Consider the following 20431-nt stretch of genomic DNA (forward strand, 5'->3'; position numbering starts at 1 on the left):
ACAAATCCATTTGCTTTTTTTGGAAAGCTATCTCCTCAGTCTTCTCCTGGTTGGCTCCTTATTTTTCAAGCCTCAGCATAATTGTTACTTTTGCAAACAAGCTTTCTCTGACCGTTGAATTTAAAGTAGGACTTCACATAACCCCACCCCTCCTGTTATTCTCTCTGCATTGCTGTTATGTTGTACTTTACCGTAATTTGTAAAAACATATTGGCATATGTGTTCGTGTGTTTTCTAAGCCATCTAGTGCACCTGTGTACAGCAGAGGGACTTGCACACAGTAAGTACTCAATAAATATTTTTGAATGATTTTTTTTTTTTTAGGAAGGTCAACTGACACCTTTATTGCTTTGGGGAGGGGCAGTTCAGGAGACTTTGGGTGGGGGGAGGCGAGGGCCCGCAACTTCCTCATCACTGTCGCTGGGCTTCTGGCTGCGCCTTGGGATAAGCGTTAGCTCTGCAGGTAGGAGACTGGCAGGAATCCAGGTGTTATTTGTTCTTGCGGATCATGTTCCCCATGCTGCTGAGGGGGGCCGGGGTGTTCTTGTTGCTGGCAGTCTGCACATGAGAGGTGGCAGGCTTTTGCTGGCTGGCTTTCCGCTTCATGACGAGCACCATGCCTTTGCCATCGGCTCGGCTCCACACCCACCATCTTGCGGTGAATCAGCCCAGTGTAGTGGAAGGTGTTGCAAGCCGTCAGGTTATTGGGTTCCGTGCTATAGGTCTGCTTGTTCCTCTTGATCAGGAAGCTGGAGCAGTTCCGTCCAACCATTGCAGATGTGCGGACATGGCGACAGCTCCTCTTGGTGTGGCAGCGGGAGATGCGAACAGGCTGAATGAGTTGTTTTTAAATGATTATCCATGTCTCTGACATTTATAACCAGTGGCATGTTATAGTCTATAGCTTTTGCTATATGTTAGCAAAAATCAGATAAAGAGGATTAAATAAAAACAAGGTAATACAATTCAGACCTTTTCCAAAACTTGAGTTCTTTAAAAACATCCAAGTTTTAATACCTTTTATCTCATCTATGCACTAGCCCTCTATTATAAAATGGATTCTAAGCAATATTTTACTCAGTATAGTCTCTTCTTCCCAAAATATTTGGTAATGAGATGTATAACTTAGTCATATAGTCACTAATAATAGAATTAAATGCTTCATTTAGTTGACATGTTCAATATGCAATTAGATTTAATTAAAGCATTTCATGGTTTTTGATCTTTGTCTTTGTGATCTGGGAAGGAATGTGAAACAAAAATCACGAAGGTTCATTTTAATTATTTCAGTAATATTATAGCTTTAATATGATTTGTAGTGAAGTATTTATAAGCAGGAATTTCATGTACAGGTAGGATTTGTAAAAATCTTACAATTTAAGCCTGATGAAAAAAGGTCAAACATGTAATTTGTCTACCACGGTACTTGACACATGAGGAGTGTTTTTCCCCTGCCTGTGGTAACTCAGGAAGTGGTACTGCCAACTCTCATTCATTGCAGTCCATTAAAACCCCAATTTTATAATTGTACAGTTTTTAAACTAAGCCTACAACTTTGATCTGATTTATTTGAACTCATTGTTTCCGCTTCATCTTTTCTTTCATATTTTTTTCCTTATCTTTTTGAATGGTGATTATATCACCTCTCTTGCACATTGTGTGGGAAGATCAAATTTTCCTCGACCCTCAAGATGTAGCAAGATAAAATAACTAAATTTAATACATACGTATGTATAGGAACCCCACATACATGAGAGACTCAGACCCCACATGTATGGGAGGTTCAGAGATAGAAAGAGAACATGGGTATGTATATATAAGACATCCTGAGCTAGGAATGAGGTAAGGTGCCTTGGGGAATTCAAAGGGTCATTGCAGCATAAGAGCAGATCTTTAGTAAATAGAAGTTTGCCCTGACTTATAGATAAGGTCAAAAGAAATCATCCCTGATAAACTCATATAGGCAAAGCCTCCAATTCAAATTCTTCTAGGTAGTCAAAGGGGGAGGGACAGAAGTTTCTCTTGAGCCTGAAGCTAAAGTTGCCTTTAGCTTAAAACAAACTGCAAACCACAGAGGCACATCTTGATGTGACTTGTTCTAGACTCTCACAACACTCTTGGGTAAACAAAGTCCTTTATTTTACTCACTAAGGATTTTGAAGAAACTAAGCAGCATAGTCTGATTTTTTAAAACACCTTTGAAATAAAAACATCAATTAATAAACTGTAGAAGAGGAAAAAGTATTTTTGTCCCTCTACCATTCTAGGTTCTCCAGCTAGGGCCTTGCAAATTAAGCTGAAAAAAGCCAGATTAACAAGAGAAAAACAAAACAGAAGTTTATTAACATGTGCATCATGCACACACATGAGAGTACTTAACGTTGAGTAACTGAAAGAGTGATTAGAACCTGAGTTTATATAGCATCTTAACAAAAGAAAAATAAATTTTTAGAGAATTGACAAATTGTTAGAAGGTAAATATATGCGAGAACTAATGAACTGAAAGGACTAATTAAGTAAAGTTTGCTATGTAGATTTCTCTGATGGGACTCCAGGCTGAAAAGGGTCTAGAGTTGTCTCTGGTGGTTAACTCAGTCCTTCTTGGTACAGAGGGAAGGGGTACACTTTTTAAAATACCTTTAGGCAAATAAGACGGCAGAGAGTTTTTCTTTTTTCTGCTTTTTCTCAATTGCCTTCTGCTCAAAATAATCCTTATGTTCAAGTGCCATACGTTGAGATGGCATATTTCTTGTTACTCTTTAAAATTAAACCATTTTCTTTATGGGTGTACAAAAATTGACTCTATTATAGTATAATTTTAATAACAAGATTTGACCAGTGTAGCTAAAAAAAAAATTATTATTTTTGTGTCCCTAAAAGACAATTACCATCAATAATATTTGGGAGAGGGAGGAGAAAAGGAAGAATAAAGTTTTGGCAACTTTTCAAAAATATAATGGATTCACAAAGCAAGGATTAAAAACAAATGTTTTATAATGGTGCAATTTCTCAGCTTTGATAAAAGACACTTTTGATGAATAACGAAAAATTAAGGAAATAAATCTAAATATAATAGTTAGGATAAAGGGTTCTATAATGTGCTGTGTTTAAAAGATCAAGAAGAAACAATTCCGGTTTATCATCCTTTAATTATATTGCTGTTGTAGGGGTTCAGAACAATCCACCCCAAGATGTGCCTCAGTGATATGGCAAATTACTTTGAATTAACCTCAGCACCTCCCTCTACCTACTATCTATAGAGCAGGGCAAAGTTCTATTTACTAATTACCTGTTCTTATCACTCTGCAATGACCCTTTGAAGTCCCTATGGTGCATTACCTCATCCCTAGTTCAGGATGTCTAACATACCTCAATTCCCTTTTCTATCTCTGAACCTGTCCTGCCTGTGGGGTCTTTGACTCTCATGCATGCGAGGTTTCTATACATATGCATTAAATTTGGTTATTTTCTCTTGATAATCGGTCTCATTTCTATTTGATTATTAGACCAGCCAGAAGAACCTTGAGGGTAGAGGAAAGTTTGTTCCTCCCTCAGTTATTGCTTTATATCATAATGCAGATGTCCCTACTATAGGCTCACCATTAAAAAATAGGTCAGCACAGTATAGGAGAGCACTTGACAGGCATCTGGAGGGTTGGTTTCAATCCTTAGCTCTCCCATTATTATTAGCTCTGCTATTGTAATCTTGGGAAAAATCACAGTCTATTTGAACCTCTGTTTCCTGTCCATAAAATAAAAAGAATGGGTTTCATGGTTTCTTAATTCTAAAAGTCCAGAAACCATTGATCAACCTGTGAACAAAACAAATAATCTGTTTTGGGATAAAAATGGAATCATATTTTATTTATCTTTGTATTCCCCACAGGGCTTAGCATCATATCTTATTTTTAGTTCAAGAAACATTTATGGAGTATTGTCTAGGTTCCAGGGATAGCTCTAAATGCTAAGAATTCACAGATCATTTAGACATGGTCTCTACCTTTTAGGATTTCACAGTCCAGAAGAAGAGAAAGTATATAGGTAATTTAAACATCAAGAAGTATAACAGGGGTAGGCAACGAGTAGTATTTGCACATAGTGGGCACACCTTACATGGGTCGGACAAAGGCTTCCTGCAGGAAATGACACCTCTGCTGAATCTTGAAAGATTAATTAACCATACTGATGAGGGAGAGGAAATAACAAGAACAGAATCAAAAAAAAAATATATATATATATATATAAAGAATATGAATAAATTAATATGGCATACATTTATTACAATTTCTTTCTGAATTATTTAAAAATAAAATAGATCTTGTTATATAAAGTCAGTATGAAAACACTCTTAAGGATAACTTTATTTTCCATATTTCCTTTAACTTCTCAGCAATGGTTCCATGTTTATTTTTCTGGGCAAGTATGTATGATATTTCTTCAAAAATGCACATCAGTAAACCTGGGTCTCATATGTCATAAAAAATTGTAAAGATTTTGAAAGGAATAAAAAGGAAGGACTACTGTGTATCTTATGGAAGGCTAGGCATTGTGTAGCACATCCTTCCTGGCTGTCTGATTCTATATTGGTCTGTACCTTTCATTAGTTTAAAAAGAGCTTTGGAAATCTTGCCTCAGTCCAGTGGTACTGTCTGAAAGTTATCTAAGTAATATCAACTCAGATGCCTGAACCCCAAAGTCTATTCTCTGAAGTGATAATCGTGTGAAGTACTTGGGACAGTCCTTTTCTATAAGGCTCCGAGATTGTTATTCTTTGTTGAAGATACAAACTCTGGTCTGTAGTTATAGTAGAACCTTCAGGTAAGCTTTAGAGTAAAACCAAAACATTAAGAAATTTAATGGCTGTAATCTTCTTGCTGGTAGGGGGTCTTACCTTCCATTTGTAAAAAAATGCAACACCTGTGAAGTGCAATAAAATGAGGTATGCCTGTATAACTTCGTAAGAGTTTTGATGAAGGTTACTCCTGAAGCTAAAACAGAATTATGAACAGGAAGGGTATTGACAAACCACTAGGGACTTCTCACAAAGCAGCATACAATTTTTGAAATGTTTATATTAATAATATTTTACCAAAACAAACTTAATTTAGGGAAGGCTGAGTATCCCTACTGATTTGACAACTTCACAATCAAATTTACAATAGTAACACATTAAACAAACCTAACTATATCCAATGTCTCTTTTTATCAAGTGACAGAGCAAATCTTTGTGATTCTAGAGGCTTTCTGAGAAATTGTAGTTTTATGTCTTAAAGTTTTAGTTTTAGGTATAAATTACAATTTGAGAATTTTATTTGTTCTAAATTTAGGAACTGATTTTGGGAAGGCATGATTAAGTTGTCAGAGGAGATCTACGCACTTAACTAGATAGGATCCTGAGTGACTGAGAAACAATACTTCCATACCTATTTAATCAAAGTACAAATAAAGCATTTGAAAAGACACACAGAAGGTAATACTACTGTACGCGAAGAGCCTATGTTCTATGATTTTTTTCCCCTTAAATAACCAAGGACATAATAAAGACAACTTAAATCATAGAAAATTATTCTTGTGTGGATGAAAAATGGGGCACATATTAAAACTGACGAGTTCAGGGGAGGCCTGCATGGCGGGCCCTACAAACTCGGAGACTGAAATTAACTACATAGAACAGTCTGAACATAAAAATTCCTAACTAAAAGCAGGTCCTGGCAGATAATCACATCCTGAGCCTGTAGCTTTCTTGACAAAAGTCAATCTCCACTTTAAGTGAATCTATTGTCTTTTTGCATCTAAAATAACATACTCTTGGAATGTCAGAGTAATCCCTTTTTTCCGGACCCCTCAGGGCACAACCCATAGCACCGGAGCAGGAGAGCACAGAGCCCCTCATGGTTATCTTGTTCCCCACATACCATCCCCCTGTGCTGTAAATGTTAATTATTAACTCTCTTGTACCCACCAGTATAAAAGAAGTATGTGTCCCTCAGATTTACTTTTTATCCAATCCCAGAGATTTCCTCTACTTTGCTCTCTCCCATCCCTTTAATATACCACTAATGGATTTCATGTAATTTCCCTTACACCTACTCCTTTGATTTTAATGTATTAAATAAACTGCAAAACTGCCACTCTCTGGATCATTTTCTTAATCTGTTGAGATTTTGCTTCTCGGAAATTGTCAGTTTGGCTCAGATAAACTCATTAAAATTCTCTACAGGTTTGGACAGTTCTTTGGTCGACATTTGTAAGACAATCTCTGCTAGCTAGGTATATTACACATAAGGTAAAGAATAACCCTTCATATTGTAGGTGGAGGCATTAATTACTAAAGGAAGAAAGACCATTTAAACTGAGGGAATACTGTAAATATTTTAATATACTAAGTATAATTATTTATTGATTGATAAGATGGGATTACAAGGAGGGGGCGGGGCAGGGACACTAGTCCTCTAGACCACGTCTAAAAGGACTTTCTGTAATGACGGATGTGTTCTAAATCTATGCTAACACAGTAGGTACCACTAACTACATAGCTTCTTTTCAGACTCAGGTATTACAAATCAAAGCAAATAAAATTCATTTTCTGAGTACTTTTTTTAATGCTCCCTCATATTCTTTTAGGTGATCTGTGAGGTCAAAATGATTTTCATAATACTATGATGTTATGTCATTTTGACTCATCCTCTTTTGAGTATACAGTGGAGTTTTCTAGAGGGTACTTGATATATGATAACGAAATGAATGAAATGCAAAAGCAGATAAAAGGATCCAGCTTGCTTCTGTTAGGCCACATAGTAAAAGAGATTTGGAAAAATATGAAACTGATGTAGGGTGGAGGCAAGAGAACTAAAATGTTAAATCAATCTGCATTCAGAGACTGCAAAGTGCTGATCAGCCCTGCAGCCAGCCCAGGAGGAAACCTGCAGAACAAAGGAAGATTTCTGCTGGGATAGCTAACAACCCATTTCCCCACCCCGTGAAGGGAAAACAGGAAAACAGAGTCTTTAAGTGGAGCCCTACACAAAATAAAATCATTCATTCCCTATGGCTAAAACCGTGGGGAACCTATGGATTAGAGGATAGGAATTGCCAGCAGGCCTTTCACGCTACATATTCCTACCTTTCTTGCTGGTCTTATCCTTCCTCACTATATGCCCATATCATCAAAAGAAAATGGGTAAACAAAGTCTTTAAAACGTAATTCACGGAAACTAAAGAATGATGTATAAACTGGATTCCCCCGAAGGCTTTTTTCCCCCTATATTATTGTCTTTTTGTCTGTGCTTTTTCCCTTCTGTAATAAACTTTCCTTTTGACTCTAACTTTGGCGTGTGCTTGAAATCTTTCTCATGCTCAGCAAAGAACCCTTTTCTCAGTGCAGAGCTAAAGCTCCCCCCACTTGGGGGAATTTGCCCTGTCCTGCATCAAAACAATGCTATTTTCATGAAAATTTAGTTTTTTTTGGTAAAAAAAAAAAGGTTATTTATGTTAACATGCAATGTGTTCATCATTGCTACTTTCCAATGAATCAAATATTTTTAAATTTTCTCATTTTTAATCAGATATGGTAAATATCAATAGTTGTAACTCACATTATCATCCACATAAACAGAAACTCTTTGATGTTCTCAATAATTTTTAAGAGTAAAAAGGGGTCTGGAAACCAAAAAGCTGCTTTAGGAAAAAAACTATTCTTTTTCCTTGAGAAACAAAAGCACTAAACTGTTGTTATTCTCTGTCACTGTTATTCCTTGAAGAGCCTGAACCACCCATATTAATTATAACTTTTAACCAAAGTGGCTAACTTCTAATTTAAAGCAAAAGGTGCAAGGTGGATGATTGAGAACTGTCTGGCATATACAAGCATGTTAACGGACTAGCAAAACTTAAGACTACACATGACAAAACCTTTATATAGCCACACATCGTTTTTATAACCTTCTAAAGTGGCAAAAATGAATGCATTCATTACACATCTCCAAGATATAGCTTCTCCATAGCATTTGAAAATAAGCGTAAAGATCTTGGAAATTATCTTCAAGCTGGCATACTTCAAGCACAGTTGCTGTTAAACTAGTTTGTCAGAATACTGGTTTAATGTTGTTGAAAACAAATTTACATTTTTCATAACCATAAACATTTTTTGAATATTAACTTATTTGATCAGTAAGCCTGTATAATACACACCCAAGTAAATAAAATTCGTGCTTGTATTATACTTAAGTGACAAAATGTAGAAAAGAATTGCCAAAATTTTACATTATGTAATCTCGAATTCTTAAAACATTTCTGAATCAGTTTCTGCAAGATATTTTATTAAAGTCTACCACATTTAAAGTAGTAAATTTCGATTTTCTTATTTTCTGGGAGCTTTTAATCTATACATGGGCTTATTCTATGAGCTAGTCAGTAACAGTGCTCCTTTAATATCTTCCAGACATAGAAGAAAATCTGACACAACAAAAGGTAAAGGTCTTTCTGAATTTAGTATTTTGGAATATTTTTGTCTTTATATTTCAATGTAGTTTACTTCTCTTACTGGGCAGAAAATAAGACTACACTTACGTTTTATTATTTAACCATGATCTTTCAACATTTATTATGAAACTGTAGTTTCACTGTATCATTTGTGAAATTTGGTATAAGAGAGGGATAGCAGCATATCACTCCTGAAAAAGTTACCCAAGGTTACAAGAGTTAAAGGAAAAAGAGGTTTTCTCAGCCTAAGATCTAGGCCTAATTCAACTCCAAATCTTTTCTTCTTTAAAAGAATTTATTCTCACAGCTTCCCTTCTGTATATAACCAGACAGGGCAAAGCATAAATATGAGCTAAAGTGAGATTTTTTTTAAGTAGGAAACACAAAACTTTAGAGCTAGATAGAGCGAGCAATGATCTTAATAGTGGTAGTAGAAAGAAGGGGAGTTTTGAGAAATCACTTCTCCTGTTCTTGACTGCTTAAGTGTAAGGTATCAGTGGTATTCACTTATGCTAATGTTAATTTTACATTTCATTATAACTTAAATTTATCATAATTTTACATTATAAATGGTTCAATGGATGGGTTCCATGCATTATAGATGTAGGTTTCAGGCCTTAACGCCCCTACTTTACAGTTTGCTAATGGAGATAATTGTCTCGCAGCAGCTTCTAGAGACCCCAGAGCTCTGGCTTCTTGAGAACCACAGTTCGAAGAGCTCATACTGATTTTAAAAAGGCACTTTATTTCATAGGCCCTCAACAGATTCGAAACGAAACCGTGCTCATTTGTATATGCCTTGGCAAAACACGGTAGCAAATAAAGAATCCCTGTGTCATTAAGTAGACGTGTGGTACCCAAACAATGATCCAGACACAAAGCTAGGCTAGCGTGTGAGGTTTCATTATTTTTTTAACCGCTACTTTTGAAAAATATATGTCGATTCCCCACCTCCTCATTGTGAGAGTCCCGTGAACTCTTTCACGTAAAGGGATTCCAAAGGCGCTTGGTCGTCAATGGTCCTTGGCCCCACCCCACTTCCTGCGACACAATCCGATCCCCCCCCACCACCACCCTCGCCTCCGGAGACCCCGCTGACTACCTCCTCCTGCCGAGCGCCGCGACAGCCGCCTCGGCTTCGGTACGTCACATCCGGGCCCTATGATTCGGGATTTCGGAACCCGCGCGATGAAGTGTGTGTTTGTTACTGTGGGGACCACCAGCTTTGACGACCTCATTGCGTGTGTGTCGGCGCACGACAGTCTGCAAGTGAGTGGGGGAGGCGGGCAGGCGAAGCCAGGCTCGCCGCGCTTAGCTCGCCACTCGCCCGCCGGCATCTTTACGTCCAGCCTTGGTAACCTCGCACCTCCCGCGCGGTGGGAAAGAACCCCGGCAGCTGTACTTCAGGGGCCGCTTCCCCTTTGTTGGCTCCTCCCCACGCCCGGTTAGGCCCCGCCTCTGGCTCCCCCGCGTCTCAGCGGCCCCCGCCTCTTTTCCCCGCAGACTTCCTGGGCAGCTCCTTCCTGTACTTTCCCCGGCTTTCCCGCCTTCCCTCCCCCCATTCGGCGCCTCTGTCTCCTCGTTCTCAGGTTTCGCTCCTCCCAGTGTCTCCGCCTCTCTGGCGCGGGCTTGCCTCGCCGCAGCTCCTCATTTTCGCTGTGGCCCGCGCGGTTGGCGCCAGTCTCCTAGGCGCACTCCTTCAGCCAGCCGCGGCCAGGCTCGACCCGGCTGGGCCTGGCTGGTCCCGGTAGGCGCGCTGCCCTCGCCGTACCCTTCCCGCTCTTCGTCTTCTCCTCAGGCACCCTCCCGAGGGTTGGTGGTTTCCACAGCCGGATCCGGGAGGCCGAACGAAGCTGTTAGTTGGTCTTCCCCGAGTTTTCGGCGCCTGTTTCAGAATCTTTGCCCAATCCCAGATTTCTTTCACAGTTCGGTGAGCTGGGTCGCTCAGATCCATTTGGGCTAGTGAGGTACTTTGTCGGGGCCCGGGACGTGGAAGAGGGGGTCATTTTGGAAAACTACCTGAAAATCGGCTACATTTAAGCTGTTTGGCAGCCAGTGTTCGGATCTGAACACTGACTTTAGGATTTGTTTATTGCTGTTTTTACGGAAACCTATTTAAAAGGCCCGCTTTTTTTTTTCCTGTTTCAGATCATCAAGTGCCTTGGTTACAACCGACTCGTCCTACAAATAGGTAGAGGAAAGGTGGTACCTGAACCATTCAGTACTGAGTCATTTACTCTGGAAGTTTACAGGTACAAGGATTCATTGAAAGAAGACCTTGATAAAGCAGATCTTGTTATTAGTCACGCAGGTAAAGTGCCTTAGAATCTTAGAGTTTGGTTTTTGATAGACAATAAGAACAGAAACTCGAACCTTTTCTTGAGGTAGAATAAAATCACTAGAGTCATAGAGAAATCGGCTCTGAAAGATGTTTTACGTTTCTGTTAACCGTGAAGGTGAAATGAATGCAGTCAAAAATATTCTAGAACAAGCATATATTGTACATCATTGCTTGCTCGTCAAAGAACCGTCCTGATTTAGTTAAACTGCCAGTACCGTCAGAACTGCTTTTGGGAAGCATTGCAATTTTGATTGTTGAATAAGTGAGGAAGTAAGTTTCCTGGTTCTTAAAAAGCCTAGTTTGGAAAGAGAAGTCATTAGAGATAGACATTACTTAACATTCTTGATTAGGAATGTATAGCATAATAGCTAACAGCTTTTGGTACTGTCGAATGTGCTTTGAGTATAAAACTGTTTGAATCCTAAACAATCATATGAACTAAAGTACAATTAGAATCTCCATTTTACAGATGAAGAAACTGAGACAGGTTAGGTAATTTGTCCAGTCAGTAAATGATAGAAAGATAAGTCTGGTGTTCAGCTCTGTCTTTTTTTTTTTATTACTCTATCATTATCCAAAAAGGATTTGTCTACTCACTTATTAATCTCCTTGCTCCCATATAAAGTTATCAAATGATTTCAGATTGCAAAGTTGAATTGACCCAAATATTGTATACATGCACATTTGTGGAGATTTACCTCTGAATATTTTAGGGATGGTACCTCACAGGCAGATTCATAAGGAGTGGTCAAAGTTTTCTTTATTGGTGCCTGTCACTATTAAAGACTTGCTTTTTCTACTGTGTTTGAAAAGACATGTACAGTACGTTATATTCGAGACCCATGCCCAGGGCATACTACTATAGGACAAATGGCAAAGCACTGAATTATAGGTCGTATTGTTGGCAGTGTTAAAAAATTATTTTTCAAGTTAAGTTTATAACATTACAGAGAAACCGATAACTATACTTTTGGTTGAATGTATAATTAAAAGTCCTGCTTTGTAGTTCCGCCAACTACGACTTTCATCTTTAGAGTTCTAGTGCAAAGTTTGGAGCACCATAACTTTAAAAAACTATTAACAAATTTGATTTATTTTTGTAGGTGCAGGAAGCTGTTTGGAGACTCTGGAAAAAAGAAAACCACTTGTAGTGGTTGTAAACGAAAAATTGATGAACAATCATCAGCTGGAATTGGCAAAGCAGCTATACAAAGACGGGCATCTCTTCTACTGTACCTGCAGGTATACTAGAGACTGATTATTTGACCTCTTGCCTTAATTTCTCCGCATCTGATCTTACTCACTTACTTAACCTGTCTTGTCTCTTCGACCTCTTACCTTCTCCCACTTACAAACATACTTTGATTTTCTCGCCTGCAGAACCCTCTCATTTGTGTTCCACTTTGTGAGCTCTGTGTTGTATTTCTTTTGTATCTATGGCTGTATCATTGCATGTGAATATTGGAGTGTACATCGCTCATCTGTTTCCATGAATATAATTTGATTCATTATTTAGATTTTCATTCAGGAATGTTTATTTAACTGTTTTGCACCTCTGATAGCTTCAGAAGACTTAATTAGATAGAATTGTTAGGGAAGCATGACTGGGTATATGACATTTGAGCTGAGACCTGATTGACAAGGAAGAGCCGGTCATGTTCCTACAGGCAGAAGGAACAGCAATTGAAAAGGTTCGAAGTTAGGAATGAGCTTGGAATTTGGTGTGTTCGAAGAACAGGAAGGTTAGTGTGACAGGAGTGTAGTGAGATAGGAAGAATATAGTATAAGCTGAGGCTGGGTTGGGATAGCCCATATAAAAGTTCTGGTTTTATTCTATGTGTAGTGAGAAGTCATTGGAGTATTTTAAGCAGAGAAATTATTTTATGGTAAGGGGTATTATTTTCTATAAGTACACTAGAATTCAACAGGAACTGATCGACATCACAATAGAAGGATGAAGAAAATTGCTGGTTTGTTTTCTGTTAATTCTTCAGACACTAGAAGCTTGCCAAAGGGTCAGGTCAGTAATTCCCAATTGTTTGACTTTAAAAGCTATCTTAATTTGATGTTTTAAAAATTAAAGACCCCATAAAAGTATTGCAAAATACATATTTTTATGTTATAATAAATTGAAATTAATTTGAAAATAAGGCTTCAAAGAAACGGGCTAGAACATAGTAAACTTTTAACTTTATTGCGTTTCTCTTAGGCACGAGTAAATACTTGTTCTTTCATTAAATATTTATTGAGAACCTACTGTGTGTCAGGTATTATTCCAGGCACTTAGCATACATCAGTGAACAAAACAAAGATTCCCGTTCTCATTTAGAGGAGGCAGATCATTGTTTCAGGAGAAATTGTTGATGTCTTAATCCCTATAATGATGGAGGAGAGGGAATGTCAGGGTGGCTTTGTAATATGGAGTTGAGAAGAATCTAGATAATCAAAATTATGTGGGCTTCAGATAATGGGCACATCTGTCCTTGGGTAGTTGAGATTGTTAGGGGTTAACATTTTTTAAAGAGGAATAAACTGTAATCTTGTTGTATGTAACTCAATTTTTCCAGACACTTTTTTGTTGGTTATTTTCATTTTAAATGTTAAATCAGCTTTGATTTTATGTCAGTACATTTAAGAACGGAAAACATTGATTTCCTTAGCACATCCTGACTATTCAGGCCGAAAAGGGAGCTGTACAAGTCTTTTTTTTTTCTTATGTTAATTTCAAGAAAGTCACACACATGAATGCCATAAGAGTCAATATTGGTTGCATTTTTATCTTAGATATGTCATTTATCTGCCCTAATTCTAGGCTGGTGGTTGTATGTCTGTTCTAATTTAAGTGGCTGGCTTAATTAAATTCCTGACGTAATAGTTCTGTGTTGTGGTTTGGAACCTTATTTCCAACATGCATGGCGATTGTACATTGCTTAATTTACATTGGATTTATGATAGTAAATTAGTGGCAAAGCTATTTTACAATCTTCATGCATGGTCTGGTAGTCTCCCCAGCTTATTGTTCATGTCTGGCAGCTGTTAACTTTTGGTTTCGTTTATTCTGTTTTCATAAATTAATTTTGCTTTCATTTATATCTGCCCAGTCCTGAGAAGTGTTCTAAAGTCATGTGACCACATCTTTCATGAAATAACATTTCTGAAATATTTCAGTCGACATAAGAGTTAAAATATTTGTTGAATTGATATTGACTTGTAGTGCTCTTTGTATTGCTTTAATCTTAGTACGTATACCTATAATAAAATACATTAAAATTTTTATGTACAGTTTGAGAAGCATCACAGTATTCTTGGAAGTTAGGCTCAGTCATCAAGTGGGCAGCAGATGAATTATGGAATTTTATCCCATGTTACCTAATATTTTTCTTCTTTTGTTTTAGCACGCTTCCTGGGCTGTTACAGTCAATGGACTTATCAACACTGAAATGTTTTCCTCCTGGCCAGCCAGAAAAATTTTCTGCATTTTTGGATAAAGTTGTTGGATTACAAAAATAACACTAAACTCTCAACACTTTAAAAATACCCCCCAAATCCAACCTATGGAATGTGGTTAAATCAAATTAAGTATATAAAATATATTTGTAGAATAATATAAATTAATAAACTTCCTACAGCTATAGAATGTTAGAAATTTTATGGTGTGAATGTTAGCATTTGGGTCCAAATCTTAATTCCAATTTAGTAGATTTTTTAGATTTTCCCCTAATCTTTATATTATAGTAAAATATGTAGTGAGCATTCACAGGTTGTGTCCTAGAATCTCAAATGGAATTGGATTTATGAAAAAAAATTAAGTTCGAAACTTTGACAAGAATCTCAAATGTAGTTAGTTTGATGTTTCTTAGAATAAAAAAATGAAATAGTAACAAACTTGTAAAAATTTTTTGAGTTAGCATCTTTAGCTTCATGATCCAAGGAATCATTTTTTAAAAAAGTAAAAATGATGGATTATGTTTTGTGAAATAAAAAAGCTCAATAATTACCTTAAAAAAGATTAACCGTCAAGTCAGTTGATCTGTTGTACTTGGAGAAGCTACTTTTATCCTGAAGAGAGGAGGGGGTGTGTTCGCTTTTTTCCTCTAAAATATAGACAGTGATAAAATAATCGTGCCTAATGTCAAAGCTTTACTGATTTGAGAAGAGTAAACCAAAAGGACTTAAGCCAATAGGACTTACTGCTATTTTCTAAGAATCCTCTCAGTGATATTGAAACATTTACTGTAACATAGAGGACTTTATAATTTATGTACTTACAAAATTAGTTTTACAAATGAATAAGTGATCCAATGTGTATAATTGGCTAATTACGTGGTTTTAAACTTCACATAATTCAAGATATGTTTTGAAATTATGAGTAGTATCAAGACCTATTAAACAGATTATAAGTATTCATAGTTTTCTGGTATAAAGTTCAGTAGTTCATCTATAAAAATAGAGCATTCACTATAAAGACCTATTCATTATACTATTCTAAAATGTTGAATATTCTAAACATTTTACTTGGGATACATTATATAATGTTTCTGTAGATTTATTTTCCTGATTGTGTTTTAGGTTAATATTAAAGTAAATTCATACTAATGGTAGGAGGTGGTGGCTGAGAAGTACTCTGGGTAGCAGGAGGAAGCCAACTTGGATTAAAATTTTGCTGAGAATAATCTAAAAAGTGAGTAACCTACATCTACACAGTTGAAAATTCGCAGCACCATAATCATAATTGTACGTTAATGTTATGCTAATGTAGGAAAAATCCTGTGCAAATCCATGAAGAGAATTTGACTTTTCTAGGCTCTTATAAATGGTGTTTCTCTAATTTGAGAAAAAATTGCTTAAAATTTATATTGATCACTCAGTCTTTAGTTATTTTATATCATGAAGGAAGGACTAAGCATAGAGAATCAAAAAAAAATGAAAGGATCTACTCAAACTTCAGACAACTAAAATGCAATATGGAACCACAGATCGTCTACTTGCTTCTTTCCCACAAAAACACAAAACCGATATTTCTCCAATATTTTATTTAGCAGAGCTTAAGCCAATGGTGTCAGTTGTGTATAGTGACATCTCTTGACTACACTTGTGAAATGTGGGGTTTAAAAATCAAAGGATATCTTAGAATCATTTTGATTTGGCAGAATCCCTAAGATCATCTGGTTTAATCCCATCATTTCCCTGATGAAGAAAGGAAGAAGGCCGGAGGTTAGGACTTGTCTGAAGTAACAGCCTTTGGCAGAGCTGCCACTAGAAGCAGCTTCTTGACTCCCAGTCCTGTGCTCTTTTCTACCATACTATAATATATGTTGTAAGCTTTTTGTTTCTTTATACTGGTTTGCCTATTATTTACTTTAGTTTAATATCTTTGAAGGAAAGTTCATTTCCAGTTTATTTTAGTAGAAATTCTACATTTAATTGGTTTTTCTTGTTGCTGTTATGACTTAGAAATCTGTGGTTTCTGAGTTTTGGGAATCTAGCAAAATGCCATGGGTAGAATTGATACTAGATTGAATGAAGACTTTAAGACCGAATTGTAGAGTTTTGGAGTTGGAAGAGAATTTTTAAAATATCTGGTGAAACTACCATTTTACAGATGAGGAAAGAGGCTAAGATAAATTAATTGCCAAGTTTACATCCTACTGGTTTTTACGAAAACATAATCAGAATTCTGTTAGAAATATGTGCTCAATAAAGTAAAATTGGTTTCATGACCAGGCTTCAGTTTCTTGAAATCAGTGTGTAAGTGGAATGCAGTTAATTTAGCATTTTTCTGTCAGAGGTATTTAGATTTCCAGGGATAAGGAAGCAAAAGAAAGTTTTTAGTATTTTGAGAAATTCACATGGTGGATAGGATCAAAGATTGACAAGTAATAGAAAGTTGAAGCTGTAGTAGATGAAAAAATGATGTGAGATAGGATGACCTTGGGAAGTACGATTTTTAGATTATTGTGTGCTTAAAATTTGGGAGAAAAGAGCTGGAAGGATTTGGTGGTAGGTAAGAGTACAACTGATGAACTTGATGTAGGGTTCTGGAACATTTAAAAGCAGTCATCTGAAAGTACTGTCAAGTTTCTGATTTTAGATAACTTAGAGCACTACTTTGTAAGCTTTTAAAGGCAAATCATGTAGATACAGGGCAATATAAAAATGTGTACCACTTGATAGTTTGAGGAAGCAGTTTTTCAAGACTGAAAATTAGGAATGACTAGCAGTAATACAGATATTTTTCTTGGCCCTTTATATATGGTATAAGCACTTAATTCCTCTGATTTGTAAAAAACATTTTCAGAGATGACCAAAAATCTGCATACAGTCTGAGAAATGCAATGTATGGGAAGATTATTTGAAATTGACTTTTGGGAAAGATTTGGAATGGGTGGTCCTTATAATTTTCTGGTAATTGATTTTCTGCTGTACAATTATAATTTTGTACAGTTGATTTTCTGCTGTACAATATTTTATGGGGGAATGGGGAAAAATAACAATAGTTAATACCTGTTGCATGCTTAGTATATATCAGGTACTATTCAAAACATTTTACAAGTGCAAACTCATTTCATCTTTACAATCACCCTATAAAATACTGTTATTGTCCCATTTTGCAAATGAAACTGAGCTCAGCATAATGTGAAAAAGGAGTGTATGCTACTTAAGCGTCCAAAAGGTGGTCAGGGAGTTGTAATTAGAACACAGAATTCCAATATATTTCCATAATTTTGTGGGGACAGGAGGACAGAATATTTGAAACCAGGACTATTCCAAGAAATTTAGATCGTATGCTAGCCATAGGTATATAACATATTTTATATAACTCTATATATGGATTTCTACTCATAAAATTAATGTGGAGAAACCCCCAGTTGGTTTACCTGGTTGTGAGTTATTTACTGGCTCTTATTTTCTCTTTAATTGTTTTAGGTTCCATTTTTGGTCATCATCTCTTTATTATTTATTCGTATTTTTCATCACTCCCAGTGCTTCTACTGTTGACTTCCTCTATGACCCCCAACTCTGATTTGAGCTCTCAAATGGTATTTACAGTTGCTTACTGGTCATGTCTGCCTGTCTGTTCTCTATGTACCTTAAACTCAATGTACCCCAAACTAAAATCATATTTGTCCTTTTCATATTAGAAACTTATCTCTAGTAATGGAGTCACCATTTAGTCCTCCAGGCTTTAATATATCTCCAATCCTTTATATGTGATTGGTCATTAGGTACTCTCAGCTTTACTTCCTGAATATGTTAGGCCCATTTATTTGTTCATTTAGTCTTTTAACATAAATGCATAATAAAAGTCTACTTTTGGTATCAGAGGACTCGACTTGATTCCTGCTCTAGAGGAACTCTTAATAGTTGAATAGGAACTTTGTCTTATTCATTCTTGATTTCTCTGCCTGATACACAGTAGGCTTTTCATAAATGATAAATGTACTTCTGTAACTTAGTACTCTTCTCATTATCTTGATTAGGATTAGATATTCTCAGAAACACTCATCTTGCATACCTTCTTTGACTTCAGAGTATCTAGTATGTGTCTTGTTGGGTAGAAAGATGTAATCCTCACGTCATAGTGAAAACTGTAAGATGAAGCTTTTACAGAAATGTAGTGTTTTCTAGTAGAAGATTACATGGAGAAAGGTTTAGGATAACCACCAAGTGACACAATTTAATTCCCTTTTAAATGGTTAATTCCTTACACGAATATTCTAGCACTATCTTTATATTGTATAGTTCTTTAAATTATAATTTTTGTAGGTGGCCAGACAAAAGGTCGGCAAATCATTCTAGCTTCTTCAAACAGGAATGTAGCACATGCTTCTTGACTTTGATATTCTTGAAAAAATATTTTGAGGTGATTTTATACCATGGTATCTCATCTATTTTGGTATTACACTTCTATTAGATCTTTATTGTCTTTTTGAATGTTTACTACATCCTTGGTACAATTTATATTGATTGATACTCTATCATGATTTTATTTTGATGGCTACCACCCTGCTTTCTAAGGTTCTTTGAGTCATGGAGCCCTTCAAAATATTTAAATCTTGCTTCCCTATCTACTCACACATAAATACATTTTGTAGTGAATTTCAGGGAGTTTACAGGTACCTTGAGGCCCCCAGGTTAATCCCTAGGCTGAGGCCAACTTCAGTAACTTCATTCCTATGTCATGGTTCATTAATATTCTGATAACTTCTAGAATCCTTATTAAACCCGCTGATTAAATTTAAGTTTAGTAATTCCCAGTTTTTATAATATAACAAATGATAAACTTTGCTCAAGTTTAAAACATAACACATTTGAAACTAACCTTAATATTGTAGTATTAACTCAGTATCTATAACCCATAATATCTTGTGTAGCACTGTTTCTAGTTGATAAAAGGGACTAAAATGAAATTTCATTAGTAGTGATTACTTTATGGTATACTACATTAGGTTCTTTGGTAGAGCAATACATATTGTAATTTGCTCATTTACTGTCAAGTGTGCTTCTAAAGTATTTGCTGAATTGATAGTTACTGTTGGGATGATGTCTGTGAGGGGCCATATATTACATCTGTTTTACTGGTCATTTCCCCTTTTGTACAGAATATATTGGTTGGTTGTTGACTACCAATATGAAGTGGGTGGTTAATACATTCCTTGAATTTAGGAGTGAAAAACATTCCTAAATCCTCAACCTGAGTATTCTGGTTCTGTTTTCCCATTTGTGAATTAGTAAAACTAACTTTCCTTGTAGGTGATTTCTAAGACAAAACCACCTGTGTGACATGTTTGAGAATAAAACGTCATTGAAATAATAAATTTTCACTTGGTTAGGGTTTTTGTTTTAAGAAGTAGGAATAGGCTTAGAGATATTTCTCTAGAATCAAAGTATATAGACCTTAATGATACAGAAAGCAAAGTCTTCATTGATTTTCATATTTAATTTCATATTCAGTCTCTAGTTGTGGTTATAGTTAGAGAATTAAAGTTTATTTAGAGGGCTGAGTGAATGGGTAGTATTTTTAGTGCATCAGAACAAAGGAAATAATGTTCTGGTCTTCATTCTCTCCTAAAGCTCCTGTCTGTAGACTGATTAGATATTGCAGGTATCTGAAAACAACCCTCAGTATTTCTGTGCCAATATGATATATTTTAAAGTAAAATACTATTTTTCTTTTTTTCCCTAATGTATATTAGAATACATTATCAGGTGAAAGAAGGGAAAAGAAGGAAATAAAAGCTAGTGGCTCTTGGTAATGTTACTTCAGTTTTGCGTATTTGAACGAGGACCACTGCTCTGGGAAATTATTTTCTGTTTTCTCTTTCCTAAAACTTGAGGAGGATGTTGAATAGAGCCATGTGACCAAATTTTGTTTTAGAGCTGTTATGTTCTCTTCCTTCATGAATCCTGCTTTGCTAATTGTGTTTAAATGACCACCATGAAAAGAAGTGACAGGTAGTTCCAGGGTGCTGTTAAAAATATCTTTTAAAGAGGATGGCTCCATAGCGTAGTAGATAGCTTGTCTGCTTTACATGCAGAAGGTCCTGGGTTCACGCCCCAGGTGGAGCCCCGGGCCAGGCCCCAGGTACATGCTGCCAGCGTGTGGGA

At 36.3% G+C, this 20431-nt stretch overlaps 1 protein-coding gene and 1 pseudogene across 1 annotated transcript in view; one reads left to right on the forward strand and one right to left on the reverse strand.

The window, feature by feature from the left end:
* Positions 1-489: 489 nt before the first annotated feature.
* Positions 490-9503, reverse strand: LOC120612309 (60S ribosomal protein L28-like; annotated as a pseudogene).
* A 118-nt stretch (positions 9504-9621) lies between these two features.
* The window catches only part of ALG13 (ALG13 UDP-N-acetylglucosaminyltransferase subunit), a 64996-nt gene continuing 54186 nt past the window's right edge, over positions 9622-20431 (forward strand). The window contains 5 exon segments of the mRNA XM_039874773.1: positions 9622-9750; positions 10280-10411; positions 10630-10792; positions 11926-12064; positions 14218-14323. Coding sequence (XP_039730707.1) covers positions 9643-9750; positions 10280-10411; positions 10630-10792; positions 11926-12064; positions 14218-14323 — 648 coding nt within the window. The 5' untranslated portion in view covers positions 9622-9642.

This window comes from Pteropus medius, unplaced genomic scaffold (genome assembly GCF_902729225.1).
Source record: "Pteropus medius unplaced genomic scaffold, Ma_sr-lr_union100, whole genome shotgun sequence".
NCBI lineage: Eukaryota > Metazoa > Chordata > Mammalia > Chiroptera > Pteropodidae > Pteropus > Pteropus medius.